The sequence below is a fragment of the Lytechinus pictus genome, chromosome 17 (assembly GCF_037042905.1).
Source record: "Lytechinus pictus isolate F3 Inbred chromosome 17, Lp3.0, whole genome shotgun sequence".
Taxonomy (NCBI): domain Eukaryota; kingdom Metazoa; phylum Echinodermata; class Echinoidea; order Temnopleuroida; family Toxopneustidae; genus Lytechinus; species Lytechinus pictus.
Genome location: NC_087261.1, coordinates 22,140,810 through 22,154,073, shown reverse-complemented (window position 1 = coordinate 22,154,073; position 13,264 = coordinate 22,140,810). Strand labels below are relative to the sequence as shown.

The 13,264-nt window shown below is 35.8% G+C and overlaps 1 protein-coding gene across 1 annotated transcript in view; it reads right to left on the bottom strand.

The window, feature by feature from the left end:
• Positions 1–13,264, bottom strand: part of LOC129280098 (trifunctional enzyme subunit beta, mitochondrial-like) — a 22,713-nt gene extending 9,449 nt beyond the window's left edge. Inside the window, exons 1-8 of the mRNA XM_064111756.1 lie at positions 13,055–13,264; positions 5,439–5,571; positions 4,056–4,100; positions 3,597–3,628; positions 3,351–3,418; positions 2,581–2,668; positions 1,538–1,659; positions 593–661 (exon numbers count right to left, since the gene is read on the bottom strand). Coding sequence (XP_063967826.1) covers positions 593–661; positions 1,538–1,659; positions 2,581–2,668; positions 3,351–3,418; positions 3,597–3,628; positions 4,056–4,100; positions 5,439–5,571; positions 13,055–13,127 — 630 coding nt within the window. The 5' untranslated portion in view covers positions 13,128–13,264. The remainder of the gene's footprint in view (positions 1–592; positions 662–1,537; positions 1,660–2,580; positions 2,669–3,350; positions 3,419–3,596; positions 3,629–4,055; positions 4,101–5,438; positions 5,572–13,054) is intronic.

Sequence of the window (13,264 nt, the reverse complement as noted above, 5' to 3'; positions counted from 1 at the left end):
ATTTGTGGCCAGAAAATAATAAATGGTTTGACAGTGCTGCTTTAAATGCAATTTATAGAAGACTGTGACAATATTTTACTGTAGTTTCATACATGTACCTACAAGTAGTAGAATGAAATTTTTTTTTTTGCCGGTAGTTTCAGCATTAATCGCAATATTTGCCATGAACAGAAAATATTAACAGTAAGCTTCCAATCTTCCTTGAATTTCACCAAATGGAATAATTTTCCTGATGTCGCATTGCAATCTTGCTCCATATTTGTAACAGAGTTAACACAAAAATCGTTCATGTACTGTAGCACATTTTACATAGGTAAGTGGAGAGAAGAGCTTTTATCTTATATCCTAAAATGCTAACCCAATATGGTAAGCAAAATTGTTCCCTCCTAAAGATCAAATTAACATCATGAAATTTAAAGCAAGACTCACAATATATTGCATTGTGAAAAAAAGTACATGTAGATGTGCCAAGATTATCCTAAATGCATATATGTACATGTGTGACCGTATAGTATAAAAAGATGGCTTATTGGAGTTCACTTTCCACCATTAACAAAAAAAAAGGGTTAAATAGAGTACTTTAGTTACTTACTTCTGGGGCCAGGGCAGCCATACTGAGATGTCTGGAAGCAAGGCTCATCTTGGCTCCAGCTGTCTTTGCCTGAGGAAAAAAAATAATAATAATTTACTTACAGACTATTCCCCTTGTAATTACATGTACAGGTGTATGTAAAACTTTAATACCACATACAACAACTTCTGCTTTCTCAATCAAGCATAATATACGATTTTGAAAAATAATTTCTAACTGCAATTCTAAATTTGAGATTATTTATAAACAAAAAAATAAAAATACCCACACCATTGCAAATGTTTTCTCATCTTTAATAATCATTGAACCATACAATGGATTAGGAGCCAGACTAGAGTAATAGACATAATCAAAGCAATCAAATCAACGAAATGGAGATGGGCTGGCCACCTTGCAAGATCACATGATAATAGGTGGACCAAACGCATCACAGAATGGAGACCATGGCTAGGATCACGAAATCGGGGTAGACAAAAATTGAGATGGAGTGACGAGCTCACAAAATTCATTGGCATAAATTGGATTGCTTCAGCACAAGACAAGCACCTTTGGCACCAACTTGAGGAGGCCTTCGCCTTGCAGTGGGCTGAACATGGCTGATATGATGATGATGATGATGATGATGATGAACCTTAAATACCACTAGTTAAAGTCAGGGTCCTGTCTTACAAAGAATTACGATTGATCCAATCAACCTCAACTCTATGAAAATCCATAAAAAACATAACTTTTTCGACAGGAAATTTACACAATGTCCTTTGAAAACGAAGAGATGCACACTGAAGTTTCAAGAAAACAATGAATGTTTGAGTATACATGTACATCATAAAAAATATTTGTAACAAATTGATGTTGCTGGCTTTCCATAGTTGTGGTTGATCTGATCAATCGCAACTCTTGGTACGACGGGGCCCAGGGTGGCAGTTTACCAAACAGAACCCTCACCTTGCCAAGGTTCAACATGAACTTCCTCATTTGACGGCTGTGTCTGATTGGTGCGTCTGACATGAAGTCCACGCCCCCAGCGATGATGGTGTCTGCTTGGCCTGACGCTAACATACCCATACCTGTGGGAGGCAAGCATATGATGCATTTAAAATGTGGCTCTGCTGACATCATAATGGATAATTCAATCTAGAAATTAAGTTTTATGCAATGGCAACTCCTAGTTGGGTTTGCACTTTTGAAAGTTTTGTTTTACCTCCTCTTTTTTCATAATGAATAATCAAAGTATCTTAATATCACTGTTATCATAATTATTGTACGGTTACCGTAGTTAATATTTCAATCTTTATCATAAACATCACTTAGACGATCAATAAAATGATCATCATTCAGTCACCCACAATCACCACCACCACCATTAGACCAAATAATTCAACATTACCACCATCATCATCATCATCATCACAACCACCATCATCATAATCATCACCATCATTACCACCCCAACACCGCCACCACCACCATCTCATCCAATCATCATATACCCCAATTGCCATCCTCTTCATAATCATTATCACAATCATTATCATCATCAACATTAAAACCATTTAGCTCATCACCATCATCATTGCCATCACCACCATCATCATGTTCATCATCATTACCATCATTCACCAACATAATCACTGCTACATGTATCTTTTTTAATCATCATCATCATCACTATCATCATCATCATCAACACCATCATCACCATCATCATCAATCATCATCACCATCATCACCATTATCATCATCACCATCATTACCACCCCAACACCGCCACCACCACCATCTCATCCAATCATCATATACCCCAATAGCCATCCTCTTCATAATCACTACCACGATCATTATCATCATCATCATTAAAACCCTTTAACTCATCACCATCATCATGTTCATCACCATTACCATCATTCATCAACATCACCACTGCTACATACCTATTTCATCATCATCATCATCATCATCACTACAATCACCATCCTTCTATTGCCTACCTGATGTGATGGCTTGGTTGGATGAGATGCATGCCATGGTTACCGTGTGGGCCGGGACGCGATCTGAAAACCCTGCTTCTAGAGCAGCCTATGTGTTATAAAAGGAATAAAGAAGAGGAAGGAACAGATCGCACAATCAATAAGTAACATTATCTGCATACCAAAATGCATACTGTCAAGTGTAAAAAAAAAAACATTTCAAAATTGGCATGCTAAAAATAAAATTTATCTTTAATGTATACACACACAAATGTTACTACTGTACACACACATGGAGGGGTGTTGGGGAAGTTCACCAACAATTTTAATCCTGATTTGTAATTTTAAAAAGTGACTTTCAAGATTTGCATATAACACTACAAAATCAAACTAATACAACAAAATTATCATTAATATAATGTGTAGCTCAAATGTTGATTTTATACATTACCATTAATGAAATAAAAAACATCTAACAAAAGAAATTATAGACTGAGTAAGATGTATTATGCAAAGATCATAGGAAGGAGATCTAAACCACCCTGCCCCCCTCCCCAAATTTCTCTGGAATACTAAAAAAAACAGAGCAGTATTTAGGCTTACATTACAAAGTGTGTGCATGTGTTTATGAATAACAGACAGCAAACATTTACACAATATGGACATATGAATTAAAAAAGAATGTTTTATTGTTCAGAAAATTGGTCAATAAAATTTTAAAATATGTAAACTTCTAAAGTAAATATGCCATCACAACGTATAAATCTATACAGATTTCAAAGTTACATTACCTCTCGAGCAACGTTACTGGTTTTGACTTCTTGAATGACTGTACCAACTACAATGTGATCAACAGAATCTGTTGAAGAAAATGATATAATTATAAGTATTAGTGATTTTTTTAAAATTTAAATCTGGTCATCAGCTAAAAAATTCGAAAGTGAAATCATGGATACATATACACAAAAAAAATAAATGCATAGATGTTCAATATATGCCTTTGTAATGTTTGTCCTTCTTTGGGAAAAAAATCTTACCTTTTGGAATTGAAGTTCTTTCTATAAGGCCTCTGTAATTAAAACAAAAAGAAAGAATAATATATACATCTTAATCAGATAAAAAAGAAATATGACATTTCAAAGGATCATCTAGTATGTCTACATGTACATATCACAGCATTTGTAATATTTAGCTAAATGTACAGTACAGCTATAGAGAAAGCTTTGTAGAAAATAATCTCAAAATCATAAAATTAATCATTAAAAAAAAGTTTGTAGAATTGACATTGCGAGATAAAGTTTATTCAGACAAATCCAAGTATGGCTGTACATGAAATATCTGAATTCTGAAAGTACTTTGAAGTTTACACACAAAGAGAAATAGAGAGAGAGAGAAAACAAACTATACAATTACAAGTAATTCCTAACAGGAATTTACTAGTATAAACTTATACCAAAATTATAAAAATTTACCATGTATTTATTTCATTAACTTACTTCATAGCTTCTCTTTGTAAATCATGTGGCATAAGATCTTTGTATCTGCAAGTGAAAAAAAAGAAGAGAAGTACATATTAAAATTGGATTCATACAGAAAGAATATTGAGCTTTCTAGTTGTGCATATATATAACTCTTTTGTGAAAAATAAGTGAAACTTTAGAATGTCATAATTGTTTTTATTTTACATCCGATTTTGATGAAATTTTCAGCATTATGCTTTATTGGATTTTTCTCTATTGATTCAAATCAACATTTTCTGGGGTGGACTGACAGTTGACCTACATGTATAAGGATTTCAAAGTTTCATAGACTGTATTTTCAAATACCCCAGTACCTTTCTTTTTTCATTACAATTCATTTCAATGTCTAAATCCCTATATCCCTTTCTATTGATTTCAGGCCTTTTGATTTTTACAAAAAAATAAAAAATAAAAATACCCCCCGCCTTTAAAGAAAAAACAGAATCAGGGGTGGTATTCTGAGATCCATTTTATCTCAGATAAAATAAAATATTTTATCTCCGTTAAAATCAGTGAGATAAAATACCCTTAAAATCTCTCCGAATTGGTATTCTGAGAACAATTTTATCTTCATTTTATCTCTGTAAGACACACCTTTTTTGTAATCAATATCCAATAAGAAACACGCTTTTAAAGCTCTCTCATATCACTCAACCAATGGAAATCCATTCCGCTAGGAGGTGTGGCGAAGAGGTGAGATTGCGTCAATTTATTGACTTCAATACGCTTGCACTATACGCTTGCGCGTCTTTACAGAGATTTCTTTTTAACAAAAATGGCAATACTCTCATCTTTTTTTCGAAGTCTATATCGCATCTTTTCAAGCATCATTTCAGAGACAATATTAGTCAAGAAAAGTCTTATGAAATGCTTCCTGATTGTACAGGAATAACTTTAAGGTGTTGTTCTCAATGAATATATAATTTTTCTTAATTTTCATGCCAACATTTGGAGTTAATTCACTTAAAAATATTAACGAAATCAACGTCGCGGAGATAAAATAGCCCCTACCCTCTTTTAAGTTTATTTCATTTTTTCTTCAAAGTAACTTGGGCGCAAGCACATCACCCGCGTTGCATGCAATGGCCAGATACGCGATGGGTATGTCTACGCAGCCACTGCTCTGTTGCGTATCATCATAGATACGCAAGATAAAATTTATACGCAAGATAAAATTGTAAATTTAATCTGAGAGATAAAATAAAATATTTTAAAGATAAAATGACCTCAGAATACCGCCCCAGGTCTTTTTCTTCTTAATACTCCTTATTACTGTTTTACAGTGTACACTACATGAAGGGAGTGTAGCTCAGGCTGTACATGTACATTTTCATTTTGAAGGAATCGAGGAAAACTTACTCAGTCCCGGACATAAGAAATGGTGTTCTAACTCCCTCGACCAGAACAATGTTTTTAACATTCTGTTTGGCAAGGGATTTCTTGGTTTTGGCGGCTTCATGTCTGCAGCTTGTACTGAGAGCTCGGACACCATCTGCACAAGAAGAGAGACAGAGAATGATACAAAGCGTTGTTATGATAGTGATATTCGAAAGTGATGGGCAATTTTTTCATGCGATTGATTTTCATTACAGCATGCCTGTGCATCATACTCACGAGTGTACAGGGGATGTTCCTGGGGGGGGGGGGGGGGTTCACTGTGCCAATTTTTTAGAGAGTCTATATTTAATTGTTTTATTTATAAAGAAAAAGGGAATCACTCCTGAGACAATAATGTTAAACCTCTTGACCATAAGCTGAACTGAACAATGGAATCACTCATGCATGCAATGCACTCCTCAAAATGCAATAGGCATAACAATAGCTGTATGACCATTGTACGAAAATATGTTCGTGGCACTCCAGTGGATGCACAGATACATGTATGTGTTCATGGCACGTTAAGGGTTAAAATACCCCAAAGCTTTCTAGAAAACTAAAAACAAAGCGCCTGATCAATAATTCGCTGGTTAACTATTAATGTTGCCTCAGAAAATCAACACTAGCCCAAAGGCAAATTTCCACTTTACAAGAAAAAAAAACAGCCCCACTACAACTGTTCGTTGAAAAGTACATGAAGCTCCCACCCCCAAACAAATTTTCTGAAAAATGTTCTAAAACATCGATAGGAAAAGGAAAGTTATGTATATGAAAACCACAGTTGATATAGGCCTACATGCATGAAAAAACAAATAAAATTTACAATTGTAGCCCGCAATATAAAAAATTTTCCCCTGTTTTATACACTTTTGGGCATACAAAATATCTTTATCATGAAACATTTATCATCAAAACCACATTCCCCCTCTAGTCACATGCAAAATCTGTCATATGACCAACTCCCTTTTTTCCAAGCAAGATACCGTAATATAAACATGTGCATGTACCCTGTACCTGACCTGTACATTGAGGGGAGTCAAGAGAAACACTTGCCCCCTTCTGCTACATGTACATGTACATGTATGACACATCGCACAATGCAGAAGAGTAATAGGGGCACTTCCTGAGTTCCTGTCATTACTGGTACTCATTAAAGTCGTTAACTAAATGTTAAAGGAATACAGGTACTCTGAAAGTGACCTTGAGGAAGAGACTGATGAACGTGCTTGTCTGTAAGTCTGTGTTGGATGTCTACTGACCACACGTTAAATGTTGAATTTGCATGCATAACAATTGGGAAAAAATTTGGAAAATGCAGTAGATCCTCCATTGCAAGAATAGAACTTAGCAAACATGTATTGTAGGCTACAGAGCGCAGTACAGATCATATTTTCTAATTCCTATTCTAGTGACAAGTAGAAGATTTTAAAGCCCTCCCTAAGTGAGCAGCTACATGTACATGTACATGTAGGCCTACATACAGTACATGGATCAATCAATTGCATGCATGTACGTAGCCGATTGGTTGAGTACCATTTGTTCTTATTTTAAGATTACCTTGCACGACTATTGTTAGTACATAAATGTACACCTGTACATGGGTTTATTTCCAATTCGTCTAATGTTAATTTGTCACTTGCCAACTCGTCTACCGTTGGTCTACCATCAGTTCGTCCAGTATCCACATGGTCTAATTGCCAATTCGTCCACTCACCATTTCATCTAATAACCAGTTAGCCCAATAGCCATTTAGTCCATATGGCATATGGTCTAATTGGACTCAATAGTCTGTGCTAATTGTGCAAAATGAATGAAAATTAAACGGATATTAGACCTACAGGTAATGAGACAAATTGGTCATAGACGAAATGATGATTAGACGATGTGATGATTGGACCAAATGATTATTGGACCAAATGGTTGTTAGACGGAATGGCATTAGACTAAATGAAAGTAGACCATGTGGTGAGTGGACGAGTTGGCAGTAGACGAACTGGCAATTTACCAATGTACCCTGACTGGTGTCAACAAGGGCAGGGTATAACATTCCTGGTATTGCATCACAACTTGCTCCATAATTTTAAAGGGGAAGTTCACCCTGACAAAAAGTTGAATGTAAAAATAGCAGGAAAAAATAATGAAAAATATTGCTGAGTGAAGGTTTAAGAAAAATCCATCAAAGAATTGAAAAATTAGAATAGACAAATAATTTCCACCTGATCATGAAAAGAAAATAAAAATAAGTAAAAAAATCAGAAAATCAGGAACCATAATTCAAAAAGTGAATTCATGCATTTTATATTACATAACATATGAGGCAGCTGTTTTTAATCTTTCTTAAACTTTCTTTTTTATCTTTAATGGATTTTCCTCAAACCTTCACCAATATTTTTTTTCTGCTATTTTTACAACACACTTTTTCAGGGTTAACTTCCCCTTTAAACACTTCTACATGTACACATTTTTGGCATGTGTGTAAATGTATGTGTGGCAGATGTACAGTGTTAAGAACTGCAGAAAACTCAACCAGATTAAGAGTTTGGCTGATGGAAATAAAGATGATTATGACTATGAGCCTAATACAATGTACATACATGTAAACAGTATACAAATAGCGAATAGGCATGAGTGCGATGGTGCGAGATTTCGCATGAAGTGAAAGAAAGATGCTCTATTCAACGAGGCGTTAGCCGAGTTGAATAGAGTGTTTCTTTCTTTCACCGAATGCGAAATCTCGCACCATTGCACGAATAAGAATATTCGCTATTTGTGTTGTACAACGCCTCGGAAATTAGCGAAAATATGTAAAAACAAAGAGTTTTTCCTGCAGTAATCTATGAAAAGGGAGCAAAAATATGGAAAGCGAAAAGCAAAATCCCACATAAAGCGAACTCCTCAACCTCGGGCAGCATTTGCATTGCGCATTTAGCCAGCAGGCTAGCTATACGCGTATTGCACCTGCATTTTTACTGAGCGCAATGAATTGAATCGTATTGTGACGTCACCTCCTAAGCCGTGCAACGGTACATTTTGAACGGTACATTTTGGATGGTACGTCTTTTGTGCAACGGTACGAATGTTCGACATTCAGCCTCCCATTTGCTCGCGTACAACAAGCTAAGTAGGCGTTGTACAATACTCGCTCAACTATGAAAAAAGAGCATTATGAATCACCTTGAGGAATATATTCTGAAGATGACAATTGATCATTTGATTGATGTGCTTTAACCATGTGCCTACAGTACGTACTTAGTATACATACACCTATATATAGTATGTACATCAGTGCTCCTTGTTTACATAGTGTACAGACTTATATACATGTATCATTACTCAAAAAATTACAAAGACTTGACCTTTGTAATAATTGAAAAGATATTGTACTAAATTAGAATCTCATTGAACTCCCAGGATTGAACTTTGCCATGTTGCTTTCAAGACTGAAAATCAGGCACATGTATAAAATGGTCTGGTAGAGGTGGGAGACAATACATGTAGCTCTGTCTTGACACTTGACAGCCCTTTGATTTTCCCCCAATTTGTCTGATGATGACTAGACGAGTTTTAAGGCCAATACACAGTATGCTGAACAGCACCAACTCAAGGTTTAAATGTTGACCCTGGATCCTCGACTAGTCTGGGATCTCAGCGCGCGAAGCGAGCCATTTCAGAACCTGCAGCCACAGTAGACCTAGTCTGCAATGCAGACTCGTTGAATCAGCTGTGGTACACACACTGCAGATGTGGGTCTACATTAGTAGACTAAACCTCAACCAGGATGCATTGTTTTTATAATGCAGTTGTATTCAGACCGCCTTGATCACCAGAATATCCATTAACTTACAAGAACTTTATTATTCAGGGCTCAAAATACCAGATAATCATATTCACATTCACACCGACCGAATTCTGACCCTTTCAGGATAAGTACTCAAAGTTATTTACATGCACAGTATGGTCTAATTAGCTGGTGAGGCCATGGGGGCATTCACACCCTACTGCTTGCTCGGGTGAGTATTAAAGTTCTCAAAATTTGATTTCATATCTGCATACTGCCACAATACTTGGAAAAATCCCTGCAATTATTGTAATTTTGGCAAGTACTATCAAGCGGGTATTTTCTTTAGGAAATATTACAAGTAATTTGGTTTCATCTAAAGGCAGAAATACCTGGGTCCCGTTTCATAAAGACTTATTAAGGTAACAAGTGCAAAATTTCTATGACAAATTTTGAATCAACCAATCAAATTGCAGGATTTCAGTAGCTTTAAATTGTTCTTGCAACTTTGTTATTATAACAAGGTTTATGAAACGGGACCCTAGTGTTTTCTGATTGGGTTGGATCATTGTATATTTCAAGATCAAAGAATATCTGGAATGTAAACAAACTTGGAGGCAGTCTGAATACACCCATTGATCCCAAAACAATAACAGACAACACCTTTACTGACAACACCAGTGATAATTCCTTCAAATTGGCGGATTTAAATTCGCACCTTGACCCTTACCAGACCGGGCTTATTTGGGAGTTATATGCCAGAGGAAAGGGGGGGTGGGGTTGAATCACGTACCCCCCTTGAGATCTCGGCCGCCAATTGCGGGAAAATTGGTGAGATAATATTGTGGGATGTAATCTACAAGGTTGCATGGTTAATTTTTTTCCGAAATCATCAGATTTTTTAAATATGAATTTTAAATATTATGCTAATTTATGCGTAAATCATACTTTTTGCTCTAATTCACTATAAAAAGCTGTTAGTATGCTAATTTTTCGTGTAAATATTCTTTATACCATTGCTAACAATTACAAATGAAAAAAATTCTGGTTTGAAAATGAATGTCTTGTGTATTTTATCGCTTTATGAATTTCTTTGTCTTTATTCTTTATACCATTGCTAACAATTACAAATGAAAAAAATTCTGGTTTGAAAATGAATGTCTTGTGTATTTTATCGCTTTATGAATTTCTTTGTTTTTCTTCGCCAAATTTCCCAGGAATCATATTGAAGCATAATCATGCTAAAATAAAAAAATTTCAGCTGATGGTCTTAAAAATAATCATATCTTTCAATTTTCGAATCGCATACCCGGGCATCGTAAATTTGGTCACAAAAGATACACAAGACTTCAAAGTAAAAAGGTCAGCGAGCGGCGCAGTCGATAAATTTCGCACAGCAGAACGGTTGCGGAAAATGTCGAGGGGGGATGGCGATGATGCGAGGGATGGTGATGATGAGAGGGATGGCGATGACGGGAGGGGTGAGGATGATGAGAGGGATGGCGATGATGAATGCCGATGATGAGAGGAATGGCGATGATGAAAGGGACAAGGATGATGGGAGGGATGAAGATGATTCAGGGTTACTTTTTTAGTTATATGTAAAAGTTAGAATCTAGGTAATAACTAATCAGCTAGTCAGCAATTCATAAGTTGAATTTGAAACTGAACGAAGACTAATCTGACTTTTTTTAAAGTTTTTATCAGGGTGACCAAACGTCCCATATTTCCCAGCATTGTCCCGAATTTTGCTCCTTTGTCCCGGCATCCCGACAAACCCTTCCCGGGACGCCTATTTGTCCCGTATTTCAGAATATTGAACAAAATGTAATAATACAAATTTTCATCAAATAACCAACAGATGACGAAGCAGAGACAACAATAAAATCGATATCCGGTAAACTTTTGCAAGTTCTGCTGTGATTTTCTTGCTAACCCAATTATGTTGCAAACGAACTGCCTCCTGCCTGTGTGTGTGGCACACTACTAGCTAGGCATGAAGGAACGGAGCAGATTCTCAATGGTTCAAACATCTCAAATGATAAATAGTTTTTCCACCAAAATAATCACAAAGAAAGAAAGAATAAGGGAAAAATAGAAGGAAAAAAATAAAATAATGAATGAAAGAAAGAAGGAAAGAGTAGCCTGGAGGCTACTGGGGAGTAAAATTATTTCTACTATACGTAGGTTTACTCCCCATGAAGCTTTGGACGGCATAGCATAGGCCAACACACAGGCAAGTATTTTGGAGACAACAAAATACTCCAAAATACTTGATTCGTTTAACTTACTTATCACACAATTGTGTAAATGGAAAAGAAGTTCATTTCCCCCCATTAGGCACTTATAACCTTATTTTTATTTGTATGGGACATTTCAGAGGCTTTAATGACCTGAAAAATAGTGTTAAATGACTTTGATTAGCCAATAAATATTATGAAATATTATGATATTTATTGGCTAATGAAAGTATTTTACAATTCACGATATTCATCGGCCAATGGAAGTATTTTTTAATTTAAATTGGCACTGCTCATGATATCGTTGCCCTCTCTTATACGCGTCTTGTAACTAGGCTACGAACAAAGACGGAAATATGGCGACAAGATCATCTGTATCTGCTCATCTTCTTACATGATTTATCTTAATTTTGTATTATTTTTCGTGTAAAAATAAGGTTATAAGTGCCTAATGGGGGGAAATGAACTACTTTTCCATTTACAAAATTGTGTGATAAGTTAAACAAATCAAGTATTTTGGAGCATTTTGTTGTCTCCAAAATACTCGTCTGTGTGTGGGCCTATGCCTATGCTGTCCCAGGCTTCATGGGGAGTAAGCCTACGTATACGGTATAGTAGAAATCATTTTACTCCCCGGCCCAGAAGCCTCCAGGCTACTCTTTTCTTCTTTCTTTCATTCATTATTTTATTTTTTCCTTCTATTTTTCCCTTATTCTTTCTTTCCCCTCCTTCCTGTTTTTCTTCTTTGTTTCTTTCTTTCAAAGAATGAAGGAAACATTTTCCTTTCCTTCATTCTTTCTTTCCTAATTCCTCCTCTTTCTTTCTTACTTTCTTTTTTCCTTTCTCTCCTTTATTTTGTCTTTAACACATTTTTTCATCTTAATTCTTACCTTACCTTACCTTACCGCAAATACTGGAAGAATGCTGAATTAGCAGTCGAGCTTCCAGGTCTATCTTCTAATTTTGTCAGCTTCCTTCATGCTTCAATAAGTTTCAATAAGTTTAAGGAGGCAGTGGGGCAAGTTGGTGAAAATTGACTTCTCATATCCAGTTAATAGTGGGAATCATAATGCTTATCTTTCCAGTGTCGGTCTAGCCTGATTTTGAAGGTGTCTACTGTAGTACTATCTTCTAGTACTATCTTCTACTATCTTCCCTTCCTTTCTTTCTCTATTCTTTAAAAGAAATAGAATAATGGAAAAACATGTTTTTTTTCTCTTTTATTCTTTCTTTCATCCTTCTTTTATTCTAATTTTTTTCATTTTTTCTTTCTTTCTCATCAATCATGTCAATTCATCTCTTTATTCCGTCTTTTATTTCTCTCCGATCGATCTCCCTCCCTCCTTTCCAATTCGTTATATTTTTTCACAAGTCTAACACTGACTATGAAGCCTTCTTCGTTGATGTTTGTTTGTCCGATTTTTTTTGTCGATTGTCCCGTATTTCATTTTGTGAAATGGTCACCCTGGCCCTGCCCTGCCCCTGGTTTTTAACATGACTGAGACTACACTGAGACTGATTCACGACAAAAAACAAACTGAACTGCTTAAACTAAAGACAAAAGCTGAGCTTGAACTTACTGAAAGTAAAATGATTTCCAGCATTGGATAAGAAGCCTGTAACTCGAGCAGAATTCAGCATAAAGGACGCCATGCTTTGATAAGTTATGCTATCCCAAATTCACAATTGTATTTTGTAATGATGACTCGATATTCGTACTCGAGATCTTGTTGTTGGTCGACGCAGTACACACGAATATCCCTACACAGTACAGTACACATGTATATCAT